The following is a 17,009-nucleotide window of genomic DNA, read 5'->3' as shown; positions in this document are numbered from 1 at the left end:
TACCACCCGGCTTTATGTCATCCATAAATTTGGAGATGTTACATTTCATTCCCTTGTCTAAATCGTTAATATATATTGTAAATAACTGAGGTCCCAGCGCTGAACCTTGCGGCACCCGTTAATTCCTACTCTTTGCTTCCTGTCTGCCAACCAGCTCTCTATCCATGTCAATACCCTATCCCCAGTACCATGTGCTCTAATTTTGCAAACTAATCTCTGTGGCACTTTGTCAAAGGCTTTTTGAAAATCCAAATAAAACACATCCACTGGCTCTCCCTTATCCATTCTACTCGTTACATCCTCAAAGAATTCCAAAAGATTAGTCAAGCATGATTGAATAAATCCATGCTGACTTTGACCGATCCCGTCACTGCTTTCCAAATGCACTGGTCTATAATTCCCAGTTTTCCCTCTCCTCTCCTTTATTAAAAAGTGAAGTTACATTGGCTACCCTCCAGCCCATAGGAACTTATCCAGAGTCTATAAAACATTGGAAAATGATCACCAATGCATCCACGATTTCTAGGACCACCTCCTTGAGTATTTTGAGATGCAGACCCTGCGAATTTACCTGCTTTCAGTCCCAGCAGTTTACCTAGCACCATTACCTGAGTAATATGCATTCCCTTCAGTTCCTCCCTCCCACTAGATCCTTGGTCCCCTAGTATTTCTGGATTAAAGATGTACAGGGGACAGTCAGACAGACAGACAGAGACAGCCAGACAGATGACAGACTGACGACAAAAAGACACCAGACGACAGACACACCTGTTTTATGCAAGTGTTATTTATGTCTGAAATAACGTGTTTGTTTAATTAATACCAAAACCTAATTTTTCCACTGTATTTTTGAAATAAAGTGCTCACATTTACACATTTAAATGTATACATGTTTAATTTACTTAGTCATAGAGTGATACAGTGTGGAAACAGGCCCTTCGACCCAACCTGCCCACATTGGAATTATACACTTATTTGAATGACACACTTTTCAGGAATGTAATCTTTGCGTAAAGAGCGAAGTGCCTATACACAGAATGATAAGTGCCTGGATCGTATTGCTAGTAGTAGTGGTGGAAGGAGAAAAGACAGTCGAGTTTAAGAGCTTGTAAACATGAACATACAGATAACAGACGGATATGGAGTATGTGCAGGCAGTAGGGTTAATTTAAGAATATATTACGTTCAGCACATAGGAATTGGCCCTTTGGCCCACAATGTATGTTGTACTATTCCATGTTCTAATTTGTAAGGAGGACTGCCAAGTGTCACCACTCAATGCCGGATGGTATTAATTCGATGAATCTGAAGTACATTTACTTACATTGTGCAAAATCTTTTAATACATGTTTTTTGTTCAACACGGGCTGAACATTCCAAATCAAGATACCCGAGAAAGAACGCGAGTATTTTGAGAGATGCGGTTTCTCTGCATGTCTCGATATTTTCAAATTAGACAAGTTGCTTGATGTTAACTAGTTTGGTCACAAGTACTCACAAAATAAAATGTTTCATGCTGCTTTTCTTTTAAACATGTTATGCCAAACTCTAAATCAAACATTCCATTTTCAGAATCTTATATTCTCAAGTATCAATAAATTTCACATCAAATATTAAACAACTTATAATTTTATATTTTTAAACTTGAGACATTTGAACTGATTAACTGAAAGACACCATTTTATAGGCCAACATCCTAAAACATGGAATGTAAAATCAGCAAAAAGAGCCAAACCTGGGATTTACTTAAACTAACATTACAATTTAGCTATACAAAAGTCAAATACAATACTTCAAAAACATTAACCAAATCAAACATCAGTGGCTCAGTTGTACAAACTAACTGCTATGTTTTTAAAAACATCTATTAGTGCATTTCCTCTACAGCTGCAGAGCAAAGAAATGCATCAATTCAAACAGACATGCAGTCCGTATAAATTTAAACAAACTCCTGCGATGTGATAGTCTATTTTCTATCCAAAATTTCAATTTATAGTTCATTAATAATTCAAGTGATTAGCAAAGTCAGAAAGAAACCAAGTTAACCCTTGTAAAATAACAGCTTGTAAACATTTTTTGAATTCCTGCTTTCAAATTTATAGGTACTGTCTAACGATGCAGTTTTTGACAGCTAAAAATGTTCATGCACATTATTAAATCCTTTAAATAATTAAACTTAAGAACACAGTGAAAATACTACTTATTAGTTTGAACACATTCGATGTTTATTTAGAATTTATTTGAAGCCTTAAATACAAACACAAGATCATTTTGCACAGTACATTAGTAGCAGGGCTTCGTCAATTAAGTAATAGCTGCACAAAAGCACTCTTCTTCTAACAACTCCATAAGATTTCCATGGTCTTCATCAGCACAAATACTAGATTTGTCTTGGTAAAATTAGGATTTGTTTTGCACTTTAAAAAAAAACATGATTAAATTAAACTTTCAGCGTTTTCATAAGGTGCAACAAGCTCATCTGTAAAGTTAAAGCGCATGGCATAAAAAGTGGGATTGATAGCATCAAAAAGTTATTTAACCCAAGACAGAATGAAGGGCTTGAAAATTTAAAAAAGAGTGCATGTGCACTGTGTCGATTGGTGTGTATTACATGCTACCAAATATCACATGCAAAAAGGTTCTGCTATTTTAAACCTCATCTCCATTGCACAATATTGCTGAATACAATTTAAAATCTCAAAACAATACATTGCACTTCAACTTGGATTTTTCTTTTTTGTGATGAAACCAAGTTGAAAAAATGTCAATAGCTCTGACTGAATGGCAACTTGCAATTCAAAATGTAATCCTAGCCTTCAAAACTAACCCCACCTAAAAATACAAACTCCCCACGGAATCTTTACTACTGGTGCATTTTACCAATCTTGGGCAGTGAGGTACACAAAAGGTTAGCATTAAAACAGCTCTACACTTACAGTGCCCTCCATAATATTTGGAATAACGACCCATTATTTATTTATTTGCCTCTGTATTCCACAATTTGAGATTTGACATAAAAAAAAAAAAAAAAAAAAAAAAATCACATATGGTTAAAGTGCACATTGTTAGATTTTATTAAAGGGTATTTTTATACATTTAGGTTTCACCATGTAGAAATTACAGTTGCGTTTATACATATGGGACACATGGCTTCACATGCATTTGTAATTGCTCAGGTGTGTTTAATTGCCTCCTTAATGCAGGTAGAAGAGAGCTCTCAGCACCTAGTCTTTCCATACAGGCCTGGCAAAGCATCACCAGAGAAGACACCCAGCAACTGGTGATGTCCATGAATCGCAGACTTGAAGCAGTCATTGCATGCAAAGGATTTGCAACAAAATACTAAACATGACTACTTTCATTTACATGACATTGATGTGTCCCAAACATTACGGTGCCCTGACATGGGGGGGTCTATGTATAAACACTGCTGACATTTCTACATGGTTAAAACCAAAATGTACAAAAATGGCCGTTATTAAAATGTAACAATGTGCACTTTAACCACATGAGATTTTTTTTTTCTACTACAAATCTCAAATTGTGGTGTACAGAGGCAAATAAATAAATGATGGGTCTTTGTCCCAAACATTATGGAGGGCACTGTATATCACCCTCATGATTTTTAAATGCGTCTGAGATCACTTCTCAGCTTCTAGCATGCCAAGAAATAATGTCCTAGCCTGCCCAATCCTTACCTATAGCCGAGGTCATCGCATCCTGGTAACATCCTCGAAAATCTTCTCAGCTCTATTTCCAGCTTAGTGGAATCTTTCCTACAGCAGGTTGACCAAAACTGAATACAATACTACAAATGCAGCCTCACCTACGTTCTGTACATCTGTAACATTATGCCCCAACCGCTATACTCTGTCTGAAGGAGGGTCCGAATCCGAAACTTCATCCATTCAGCAGGGATGCTGCCTGAACCGCTGAATTACTCTAGCACCTTGCCTTTATTCCCCCTCTATACTCAGTACCCAGACGGATGAAGGCCAGCATGCCAAAAGCTTTCTTAACCACCCCATCTACTATCCAAAAGACCACCCTATCTGACTTTCCAAAAGACAACACTCTCACTTATCAGAATTAAACTTCATTAGCCATTCCCCAGCCCACTTGCCAGCTGATCAAGATCCTGCTACAATTCTTGAATAACCATCTTCATGGTCGACAATACCACCTAATTCAGTATCATCTAGAGATGTACTAATTATGCCTTGTACATTTTCTTTCAAATTGTTGATATAAACCACAAACAGCAATGGGCCAGCAGAGTTCCCTGTGGCACACCACTAATCCCAAGCCTTGAGTCAAACCAACAGAACACAATCAGTACAAATCAGCAAGAGCACTTTCTCCTCGAATACTGTAAACACTGGGGCATCTCATGGTTGTGCACTCAGCCCCCTGCTCTATTCACTGTATATTCATGATTGCATAGCTGTGCAGTCCAATTCCACTTTTAAATTTGGATGGAATAGAATACTTTGTCACATGTTACTAGGCACAGTGTAATTCTTTGCTTGCATACACAATGTATACTATATGTATATTGCCGATGATACCACCGTTGTTGGATGAATTACAGATAATGAGTATAGGAGGGAGATCAATGCGACTGAATGGTGCCAGAACAAAAACCTCTCTTTTAATGTTAGTAAAACCAAGGAACTGATTGTTGACTTTAAAGGAAAGACGAGGATCCACAAACCTGTCTTTGTCAACAGTCTGGTGGTGAAAAGAGCCAGCACACTACAAACTCTGAACTACCTTGTCAACACTAGGGGGCATTGAGTTTATATCATTATTATCATTTTTTTTCATTTAGAGCTTTAAAAAAAAATTTTGTTCATGTAAATTCTATTGACTACTGTGACTAAATGTGTTGTGCTGCTGCTACAAATAAGAATTTCATTGTTCCGTTTCAGACCATGACAATAAAACATTTGACGTCCAAAAATCAACCTTCCATCCTATCCTCTGCATGAAGGCAATTCTATATCCAGTACTAAATACCGTGGATATCATGCAATCGACCATGCAGACCTTCAAAGGCCCTACTGAGGTTCACATAGACCATGTCTACAGTCCTGCCCTCATCAACCTTGGTGGTTACTTTAAAAAAAAAATCAAATTTGTGAGACATTCTATCATATTCTAAACCATGCTGATCACCACCCAATCAACCTCTGCCTTTTCAAATGCATGCATCCTTCACAGTCTCTCTAGTAACATTCCTGCCACAGATGTTAAGCTTCATCATCAGAGACCCTTCATCAGAATAAAAATGGAACAGCTTTTCCTGGTATCACACCGTTCCTTTTGATAATCAAAGCTACCCAAGCGAAATTTCAAATGAGATATACCTGGAGGAGATTTTGCAGTGGAGCAGACAAAATGTGTAGGAAAGAACTGCAGATGCTGGTTTAAATCGAAGGTAGACAGAAAATGCTGGAGTAACTCAGTGCAGGCAGCATCTCTGGAGAGAAGGAATGGGTGACATTTTGGGTCGAGACCCTTCTTCAGACTGATGTAGAAGGAATGGGTGACGTTTCGCTTGGGTAGCTTACACCCCAGCGGTATGAACATTAACTTCAAATAGACCTTACTTTCCCTCTCTCACAATCCCCTCCCCAGTTCTCCCACCAGTCTTACCGTCTCCAACTACATTCTATCTCTGTCCCGCCCACTCCCCTGACATCAGTCTGAAGGATCTCGTCCCGAAACGTCACCCAGTCCTTCTCTCCAGAGATGCTGCCTGCCCACTGAGTTACTCCAGCATTTTGTGTCTACCGAGGTTAGAATAATACAAGGTCTACATTTGCTGTTTCAATTGAGATTTCATTCAGGGAATTGTGGGTGGTCTGGGGAATACATGAAAAACATTCCACTTTAGGACAGAGGGGTTAAAAAACAACAACATTCACAACCTCAATTATCTTGGCTAGAAGAGTATAGGATAAATATTGAAAACCATTAAACTTGGTTCTGAAGTTACCAGGGCAAAAAAAATCCACATTAAAAACAGGAACCTAGGTTTAGGTCTCAACATTAATAAAATAATCTTTACATTTATTTTTACACGGGTGAATAAAGGAATTTGATTACAAAACCAACAGCGCATTGAAAGAGATCATACATGTGTGAATTGAGATTTATGGAGAGGGAAGAGAAAATAGATCAAAACATTCCATGATAGATCAAATAGGCAGTGGCAAACATTAAAGAAATACTTTCACTCTTGATGAAGATGCATTCTTTTGAAAGATAAGGACTGCATTAATAAGGAGATTTTTTCCCCTGGCTAACTAAGTGAAGATTAGACTAACTAAATGTATTAGAATGAAAAGGGTTTAACATCGCAGAGGCACGTGGATTAGAATATTTTCAGAAACTGTAACAAAGGTCACGAACGAAAGAAAATATTACGGTACTAACAGAAATTAGCAAGGCATTGCATGAACTTTAAAAAAGTTTTACTTTGCTGGTACACCAGCTGCACAGTGGCTCAGAGGAAAGCGCTCCAGAGGGCCATTGACAACGCCCAGAGGATTGTCGGCTGCCCTCTCCTTACCTTGGAGGACCTACACAGTTCCCGCTGCACCAAAAAAACCCAGAATATAATAAAGGACATCTCCCACCCCGGACACTCCCTGTTTGAACTGTTGCCGTCAGGCAGACGGTACAGATCTACAAGGACAAGGACAAATAGACTAAAAAACAGTTTTTACCCCACTGCTATAAAAGCACTAAATGTAGCCGCCAAGGAACGCAGGGGCGATACAGACTAAGGGACTGTGGTAACGGTGAAATCGACAGAAGGATGGAGGGTTGGGTGTGTATGCGTGCTTTGTCTGTGATATTTATTTATTTGCTTATCTTTATTATTTTACCGTGGATGTTTCGTTAACTTTAGAAATGTTTGAATGCTGCACTGACTGGCTGACATTTTAAATTTCGTTGTACATGGCCCATGTTACAATGACAATAAAGAAACTATTCTAAAAGGAAGCGTAGCAAACTAAACACCTGGTTCTTTTCAAGATGAGAAAAGGGAAAATGTTAACAGGAAATAGTACAGAAAATAAACAAATATTTTTAAATGTCTTCAATTGATACTACAAATGTTGGCAAGACGTGGTGCTGGAGGAAATCAAGGAAGTCAGGCACCATCAGGGAAGAGATGGATTCCCTCCTCAGATGCTGCCTGATACTCTGAGATCCTCCGGCACTTTGTTTTGCTCAAGATTCCAGTGTTTGCAGTTGCTCTACTAAAAACAATAGGTTACCTAGTACACCATTGCAGTAATAAAAGGGCAAAGGAACCTAAAATGGTATAACAATTTCATTAAAAAGGTACATGGCAAATTATTGGCATTAAGACCTAATAAACCTGCTGCACCTAATGCTACTCATCCTAAAAGAGCATTGAATCTCAGCCTCCAATGTATCTGGAGAATATGCAAACACAACACCAGTAAAAGAGGGACGACTACCCAGCTACAATTGAATCCAAATAGGTTTGCAGCTAGGTGCTTGCATTTCATCCGACATCCCAGACATGGGTGTCTGTAAGTTAATTGGCCTCTATAAATTGCCCCTGGTGTGTAGAGTGTGGATAGGAAAGTGGGATGACTTAAAACTATACTCAACTTTTCGCAGTAGTACTATCACGTGTACAAAAGTACACCAAAAAGCTTTTGTTGCATGCTAACCAGTCAGCGGAAAGACAATACACGATTACAATCAAGCCATCCAGTGTACAGATACATGATAAAGTAAATAACGATGATCAATTGCCAGCATGGAGTCGGTGCACTGTCTCCAAACTAAATATGGTTGTTAGTGGATTTCATTGCTGGGTGACAAATGTATTATTTAGAAATCCAAGTAATGGTAGAACAATAGGGAATTGATGACAAATGATGATTGTCATCAGGTGGCGCTGCGCGTCGACTGCCGGCCTGCGGCCTATAACATCCTGAAGCCACGGTTTCCGATAAGGAAGTGGCCGATTCGAGAACTCCGAGTGTGTTCGATCCATCCCGATGTCAGAGCTTCGAACACCCCGACGCGAGGGCTTGCATATCGGGCCATCCGTAGCGGCGACTACGGAGGGTCAAGACCCCCCCCCCCCCCGACCACGGGTGAACAAGGGAGGAAGACAGACTGAACTTTATTGCCTTCCATCACAGTGAAGAATGCTGCAGTGAATGTTTATGTTAAATTCTATTGTGGATTGTGTTCGTTTTTTATTGTATGGCTGCATGGTAACTCATTTCACTGCACCTTAATTGGTGCATGTGACAAATGAAAGTGAACCTTGATCAACACGAAGCATTGGCTGATGCGGTGGAACCTTCTGAATGTTGAGAAACATTAGGTTATTATATCAGATTATAGAATTGCAAAGCTATATAGCACAGAAACAGCCTTTCTGCCCAACTCATCCATGTTGCCAAACTAAGCTTGTCCTACTTGCCAGCACCCGATGCCATAATTGCCCAAACATTTCCTATCCAGGTCCTTGTCCAAGTGTTATTTTGTCATAAAGGTAATAACTGTACCCGCCTTTGCCACTTCCTCTGGCCTTTCGTTCCATAAAAGTATATCCCTATGTTTGAAAAGGTTGTCCCTCAGATCCTTTTAAACATCTTTCCCGTAACACCTTAAACTCATGCCCTGTAGTTTTAGGCTCTCCTACCCTGGGGAAAGTGTGATTATTTATTATGAGGGGTCTTTCTAACCCCATGATTTTACACACTTCTATGAATGGTCACTCCTCAGACTCCTATGCTCTAAGGAGAAAAGGCTCAACCTAACTAGCCTCCCCTTATAACTGAAATACGGCAGTCCCTGCCATATTTTGCAGTATGTAGCGCAGCAATAGCATTGCTGCCTTACAGTACCAGAGACCCGCCTTCGATCCCATCTACGGGTGCTGTCTGTATGGAGTTTGTACATTCACCCCGTGACTGCATGGGTTTCCTCCAAGATATCTGGTTTCCTCCCACATCCCAAAGACGTACAGGTTTGTAGGTTAATTGGCTTGGTATAGTGTAAATTGGTGTGTGTGAGTTAATGTGGGCGGGGATCGCTGGTCGAAGGACCTGTTTCCACACTGTATCTCTAAACTAATTATTCAAAACACATTTAATATAGAATATTTCCATTGGATGCATCTTGCTGGTTGCAGTATTGAAATACCCTACCCCACTGCAACAAGAGTCCGACGTTTCCAAATTAATTTACAGATGACACACAACTGCATGGTGGCAGTGTGACGAGGTTATCCACTTTGGCGGCAAGAACAGGAAGGCAGATTATTTTATTAAAGCTTTATTTCAGACACTGGTCCATATACACATCAAACAGTACAAAGAATTACAAAGATACATTAAGAAATTGCATATTAGGCTAAAATATATATATATATAAGCTATTGCACCAATGCCATCTTAGCCTAGAAGTGAATCTATAGCAGCTTTTCAGAGGGCTGACTAAGGCTTCAATTATGTGATTCTCCGACTTGTCCAGGCGACACATAAAACTAAACATCAGCTGTCTTAAGAGTGCCTCACAGGTTGGCACTCTAGTGGACACAAACAATTGACTGGCACTATGCCACCTAGGGACACGAAGTAGCAACCTCATTGCATCATTGTATTATTTGAATGGTGTCACGTTAGGAAAAGGGGAACTACAACGAGACCTGGGCGTCCTAGTACATCAGTCACTGGAAATAAGCATGCAGGTACAATAGGCAGTGAAGAAAGCTAGTGGTATGTCGGCCTTCATAATGAGAGGAGTTGAATATAAGAGCAAAGAGGCCTTTCTTCAGTTTTACAGGGCCCTGGTGAGACCACACCTGGTGAATTGTGTGTAGTTTTAGTCTCCTAATTTGAGGAAGGACATTCTTGCTATTGTCTATGTATGTAAAAATCCTCCTTCAGTATAATTTAGATACAGGTGCACAACCTTTTATCCGAAAGCCTTGGGACCAGACACTTTTTGTAATTCTGAATTTTTCGGCTTTTGGAATGGAAGATTTTTAGCGTAGATTTTAACGGCTGGCTCAGAGGTACAGTGCTCGGCTCATATCCGCATGGTCGCGAGTTTGCGCCCGATCCCGGCAGTTACTTCATCGTGAGTTTGAGTCTTCAATGTAGTTTTTTCTTGCAGAATAGGAGAGAATAGGGAGGGTTAGGCTTGGATCATTCTCTGCGAGATGATCTTAGTGCGGGAGACAAGTGTAGGAGAGGTGTACTGACTGTGTGGGCAGAACTTTGGAAGTGATTGCCCACCATTCTCAAAAGCCACTGTGTCTCCCTGTCCCTGGGATAGCAGGGGGCGATCAAACAGCACAATACCCCCCTCCCCCTCCAAAGGAACCCGCTCCCCGATGGGCCGCTACAGCGACAAGTGGCAGTTCGCCCACAGCCCGAGCTGCGCCACCCCAAGAACAAGACGTACCTTGCACATCATCAGCTTCTGCCGTGTTCCTCTGTAGTTGGGAGTGGGGCTGGGCTTGCTGATCTGGGATCTCCATGCTTGCAGTGGGCCTGGGGGTCGGTGACCCGATGAGGGGGCGCAGCTCGGGCTGTGGGCGAACTGCCACTTGTCGCCGTAGCGGCACATCAGGGAGCGGTTTCTGGTGGTCCTGACGTCTCCGGCCAGTTTGCAGTTTTCCTCTGGAGTTGGAACGGGGCTGGGCTGCTGCCGGCTGTGGGTCTTTGGGATCTCCGTGCTTGCACTGGGCCTGGGGGTCGGTGTCCCGTTGGTCCTGATGTCTCCGGTGACTGGCACCAACCTGCTGGCATCGCTGACGTGAAGACAGTGCAAAGCCCCCGCGCCAGTGCAATGGGCGGGGAGCTGGAGAGGGGAGGGAAGGGGTCACACACATGGCCGGGAAGCAGAGGGGTGTAGGTGGGGTGAAACTGAAGGGAGCGACAATCTGCTGCTGCCTGCCCGCTGAGTTAAAATGTTCCCACGCAAGACTCACGATACACTGTGTATCGTGAGTCTACCGTGGGAACTTTTTAACTAGCGGGCAGGCAGCAGCAGATTGTCAATTATTAACCCTCCCGCGCAATATACCCTCACCTTCTCTTTTATGAATGGATTTAGTTCCCCTTCCTTCGAGGACCGACCGGAGGTTCCGCTGCCACCTCTGCGGGCCGCCCTCGGTGAACGTCTGCAAGGACCTTTCTTCAAGGACCGAAAAAATGTCCGCTATTCGGAGCTTTCCGTTATTTGGAATTTCGGATAAAACTGTCGCCTGGACAAGTCAGAGAACCGCATAATTGCACCTGTATCTCTGTTCAGCTCTAGGTCTTGAAGAAAAATTGACCCGTCCTGCAAGGGTTAATTCTTCTTATGTAAAACGAGTCAAAATGATAGCAAACAATAATGTTTGATAAATCCCTGATAATACATATGAAAAGGCTCCGCATATCGGTTTTAACTCAAGAATTAGCAGTTCCATTATTTATTCCAAATCTCTCCTTATAGCAATTAAATTTTAATTGAAAGAACAGGATTTAATGTGATCAAATGCTAAGGGCCATTTGTACAAGTGTAGCTTATATAATTTGAATGTGAACAATTAGAAGTGATCAAATCACAATTTAAATATTTTCCCCGATTCTTATTTATTACAATTACCAATGCTGTCAGTGATCTTCACTTTTACAGAAATAATTATAGTTACGATTTCTTGAGAGGATTTATTGGAGGAAAGGACTTGGTAATAACCTTATCTAGTAAGTTTGGAATTTAATATTCAGGAGGAAACTATTTCCCCCGTTTTCTCACTATAGGGAGGTTGAACAGCAGTCGAGGTCACGACCTGTGACCCGTACTGTTGCCACGCAACTCCTTCTGGAGAACAAGCGATGAACGGCAGGTAAGCACTTACTATGGCTGCCAGAAGAGTGGGGGCTGTCCGGAGGGACCCGCTCCTACAGCCACTTACACCTTGGTGCTGCCTTGTACTACAGAAGGCTTGAGCTACTCCGTGCGTCACTCCTTTTGACCTCACATGCAACCCACGCAATTTAAATAACTGTGCAGTCTTAATCCGATTAATCTCAGTGAATGTCATTTTTGCATAAAATTTGAATCTGATGGTCACGTGCAGAGTAAGAAAATGGAGTCAACAACAAGCATTGGAAATTAAATGGCAGAGTATCCGAAGAACCACAATGGCAGACAACTAGACTCCTGTGTTGATGGATTAAAATTAGTTCCGACATGTGATGCAACATTGGCAGTTGAGTCAGAGAAGGCGCAAATCAGCTCTACATGTAGTTAAAGGCCAATAAGCCCATTATGTTCTCGAATCAAAAACTTTGACACTAGCAAGAAGAGGCACTGAAAAAAAGTTATCACCTTTACATGCAGATTACCCATTTATTTGCACTGTTCAGAACAGATTATAATAGAGGAAATCCTCAACACAAATTGAAGTTATTTCAGACATAAACCAACAGCATAATAATTTTGGGCTTGTTATATTACAGAAACTTGGCACTTCATAAAATACATCAAATTGCTTCAGACAGCTTAGCACATGTCAGTCAAGTGGCTAATTACACTCTTTCTGAGAGCAAAGCTGGGATAGTGGGTAGGGAATGACGACTGATTAAAAAGATAAAGAACGACTACCTGGACAAGGTGCTGGCAGGCTAACAGTCAAATGGCAATAGTCCAAATGTACGGATTCTAAACTAAAAAAAAGAGGCAGGAGAAACATTAAAAAAAAGTGTCCAATTACGGGGAATAAACAGTGGGCAAGATCAACAAGATTCGGATCAATTGAACTCAATAGCAAGTATGGAATCATGGTCCCAGATTATCAAAATTATGCAGTGACCAATGTACTCACTCACAAATAAACATTGAAACAAAATAAAATCATTTACAATTACAGTTAAATACAAGCTGTCACCAGTTTAAAAAAAATCAAATTCACACAATCATACACTGCATATTTCATGTTATACCTTGTAAGGTTTGCCTGTAACTTTTTCTAAACCAAACAGTTTTTATTTATGAGAAAAAATCCAGAGATGAGGTTTGGCAAAACTAACTGTAAAACAATCAACTAACTTTTCAAATGTAATTTATGCACTGAATAGCACAAATATTAAATGCTGAGACATACATCTTATTTCATTATAATCAAGATATTTTGTTCATTTACAATGACTGTATCATAGGGCATGTCGGTAAGGTGCAAGGTTCTTCCACTAGTCTTACTGTCTCCGACTACATTCTATCTCTGTCCCACCAACTCCCCTGACATCAGTCTGAAGAAGGGTCTCGACCTGAAATGTCACCCATTCCTTCTCTCCAGAGATGCTGCCTGTCCCGCTGAGTTATTCCAGCATTTTGTGTCTACCTTCGATTTAAACCAGCATCTGCAGTTCTTTGCTAAACATTCTTACAGAACTTTACAGAGTTGATGCAGAGATACGTTTCCTCTGGATGAGACGTGTAGAACCAAAAAGGTCACAATCTCAAAAGATGCCAATCAGTTGGAGAGCAAAATGAGGGGGGGGAAATCCAGCACCCAGAGATCAGTGAATCCGTTACTTGGGAGTATTGTAAGATGCCCCCATCTGTGAAGACATACTTAAATTTCTTCTGCACACAAAATAAATTAGAGACAACAAATTGCAAGTGCTGGAATCTTGAGCAAACAACTGCAGGAGGGACTCTGCAGGTCAGGAAGCACCCATGGAGGAAAATTGACAGTTGTCATTACAAGTCAGGATCCTACAGAAGAAATCAAGGAACATGGAATTATTATAGATAGCAGCTCAGGCATGTGGAGCCAAAATTGTCTATCTCTGCTTATGTAGAATTACTCATATTTACAATGAAACAGCTAAGTATTTGGTTTGTAGACTATTTGCCAATACATTAAATGATTTCCAAATTGATAAATGATTTCCAAATTCATTTCATTTCATGGAATTCTCTGCATAAATCCGTTCACCTTGCCCTATTTAAAACTTGACATCTCGCCAAGATATTGTCCATCACCACAACAAACCACCACACCCCCATAACCATTAAAGCGATTGAAGTGCCTTGTTAAATCCAAAAGGCGTCGTGCAAGTCGCTGTATTAATCTGCTACCATTTTACTCATTAATAGAACCTAGGCTTTCAATGATCCGAGACTCTCGTGCCCTCGCCAAATTAAAAAGCCAGCAATAACCAAAATTTCACGCTTTAAATTTAACGAAACATGTTTATTATACACGGTGTTCTGTAGATCTCAGAATGTTTCTAGCTTTCAGTCATTTAGTTGCTTTTATCAATGACTTACTGCTTCCAATCACTGTTTATATATTTAACATATGAATCGGTGATTTAGTGCAATCAAATGCACGAGGCTACATGCATCAAAGACGTGTTTGTAAAGACACTACACAGTTCCGCACGTAGGTACAAATGTTAAGACGCCTACTGTCTGAAAGCCAACATACCAGGGGGAAAATAAACGCGTGTCTTCGCTCACGTTGTTTAAATGTAGACCGAAACTAAAGCTGTAGCCCAAGATTACTGATGCGTATAGATGTGTTAGATAAGCGGCATTTGCGACCCATGAGGAGGTTGGGAAAAATCCCCAATTTAACTATAGAGTATGGGTGAAATACAATTGCGAGTACGCGGCGGCAGCAGCAGCTTATCAAGGTAACTTCAGCACCCCGGTCCCTGTTTATTTTTCCCCCAAAAGTGATAAGTGAGAGAGACACACACACACAAACCACCCGTTGCGAAGGCATTGAACATTAGGGCGAAACTTCGTTCGCTGATTAAAGAGGATCATATGACAATACAACAACCGTGAACACATTCAAAATCCAGACAGGAAACAGAGCTCGGTACAGGCACTACTGACCAACTGAGCAGAGCTGACTAAGGGCGAACAGATAAAAATCAACCCATCCGACAAGAGAAAAAACGCACCCTCCCGCAACACTTTCGCAGCCGATCACCTGTAGGTTTAGCATGTTATGTTATGTTGTGTTATGGTGGTCACACTATTTACATGGGGGGGAATGCCGGACACCTGAGCCACGCCGAGCCCCGCCAGCCACAGACATAACCAAACTAAACTAACCTGCGCCTCAGCGTAGCTACAACATGTTCGCCCACCCCCAATACCAATCAATGACCGGCTTGACCAGCACAAGCTGTCTTACCTGAACGGAGCGCCTATATCCATGAGGATAGCTCCAGCCGAGCCGCCACAGCTTGGCGCTGCCGCTGCCGCTGCCCCGGTGCCGTGTGCCGGCTGCTCGGCGCAAGGCTCAGCCTGGGGACACGGGTCGCCGACACTCGGCTCCTTCTCCACCGAGGCATCGAAATCGACGCTCTTCACTTTGCGGAGGTGCTTCCTGTACGAGGCGAGTTGCCTCTGGGCCGAGACGGGCTCTTCGTCCCTCGACTCGGCACTCTTGCCGCCGCGACTGCTGCTGCCCGCGGTGGTGCAGTCGGCGCTGAAAGCCGCGCGGGTCCCCGTCGCCCCCACTGTCCCCGCCATCCCCACTGCTGTCGCCGTCCCCGCTCCTGCCGCCGCCGCCGCCGCCATTTTGTCCCGCTTCACTTCATGGGCGCCAGCCAGCCAGCCAGTGTCGGCCTCCCTCAATACAGCCCGACTCCAGAAAACACACACACTCTCAGCTTTTGTCCTGCGGAGGGGAGGTCACAACAACAAAAATACTCTCTACAGCCCCGCGGTCGCACTCGCATCCTCCCTCCGCACACGAGTTGTGTGCTCCTGAGGCGAGGAGCGGCCCGCGTCTTGCTCTTGCTTTGCTCTTGCTCACAGTGCGGGTTCCTCAGCTACATCTCTCCGTCCAGCTACGGGACAGGACAGCACAGCACAGGACAGGACGGGACCTGCCGATAAACTTCGAGTTTTCAATTTTTTTTTCTCTCTCTCTCCTCGCTGTCTCAAAGGAGGAGGAGCACCCGAGCTGCTTGACTGTGTCGGCCCGTCCCAATCCCTTATATGGAGAAAGAGCCCGGGCAACCCCCGCCCAAACAACCTCCTGCTTCACAGCGACAGGTCTGCAGGAACCGACCCACCGACCGCGGTGAGCCTTCTTCCAGTCAGTCAGTCAGTCATTCATTCATTCATGTGTTCCTCCGGACCGCTGCATGGAACAGAGATCCACAAAGTTAATTCCAGTACACGTGAAACATTGCAAATAATGCAATGCAAAATCTAATGCAAATATACACACGTGAAACATTGTTGAATAAAGCCAGAACAGAACACGTTGGAACTGCTCCGCAGAGGCTGGGCATCCAATGGAGGGATGGCGATTTGCAGAGTACTGCCCTGCCGGCTACGCATTCAGAGGAGAGAAACGGAGTTGTTCCTTCAGGTCGATGACCATTAATCGAAAACAAACATAGAAAGTAGGTGCAGGAGTAGGCCATTCGGTCCTTCGAGCCAGTACCACCATTCAAAATTATCCATGCTGATCGTCCTAAATCACTACACTACCCCGTTCCGGCTTCCCCCCCCCCCCATATCCCTTGATTCCCTTAGCCCTAAGAGCTAAATCTAACTCTCCCATAAAGTACAAATCATCTTAGCCTCATCGACTCAGACTCACCAAGGCTCTCGTTCAGTGAATTCCCAAGCGTAACATTTCTTTGGTTCTAAGTTTGTACCCGGAGTTCCAGATTCCCCAGCAAGATGTAGTGTCTTTTTTATCATCAACTAAATCTAAGATAATTATCTAAGATAATTTTTGTCTTTAAAAAAAAACTCCAGTGAGTATGGAAAAAGCATTTTATAAGCACGTTACGGCCAAGAGGGTAACTGGGAAAAGGGATGGGCTCATTAGTGACCAAAGTATTAATTGTACGTGTAGCCAGAGGATGCAGATGAGGTCTTAAATCAATACTTCCCATCAGTGAAGAAGGACACATGGGGTACTTGGAGAATTCAAGGAGGTGATGGCAGAATCCCAGAAT

The 17,009-nt window shown here is 42.3% G+C and overlaps 1 protein-coding gene across 1 annotated transcript in view; it reads right to left on the bottom strand.

Annotated features, from left to right (window-relative positions):
* Positions 1-16,182, bottom strand: part of map3k1 (mitogen-activated protein kinase kinase kinase 1, E3 ubiquitin protein ligase) — an 84,649-nt gene extending 68,467 nt beyond the window's left edge. Inside the window, exon 1 of the mRNA XM_055634559.1 lies at positions 15,221-16,182. Within this exon, the coding sequence (XP_055490534.1) occupies positions 15,221-15,609 (389 nt within the window). The 5' untranslated portion in view covers positions 15,610-16,182. The remainder of the gene's footprint in view (positions 1-15,220) is intronic.
* Positions 16,183-17,009: the final 827 nt, after the last annotated feature.

The sequence above is a fragment of the Leucoraja erinacea genome, chromosome 1 (genome assembly GCF_028641065.1).
Source record: "Leucoraja erinacea ecotype New England chromosome 1, Leri_hhj_1, whole genome shotgun sequence".
Classification (NCBI taxonomy): domain Eukaryota; kingdom Metazoa; phylum Chordata; class Chondrichthyes; order Rajiformes; family Rajidae; genus Leucoraja; species Leucoraja erinaceus.
Note: the sequence above shows the minus strand (reverse complement) of the source record. Positions and strands in the feature narration are given on the sequence as shown.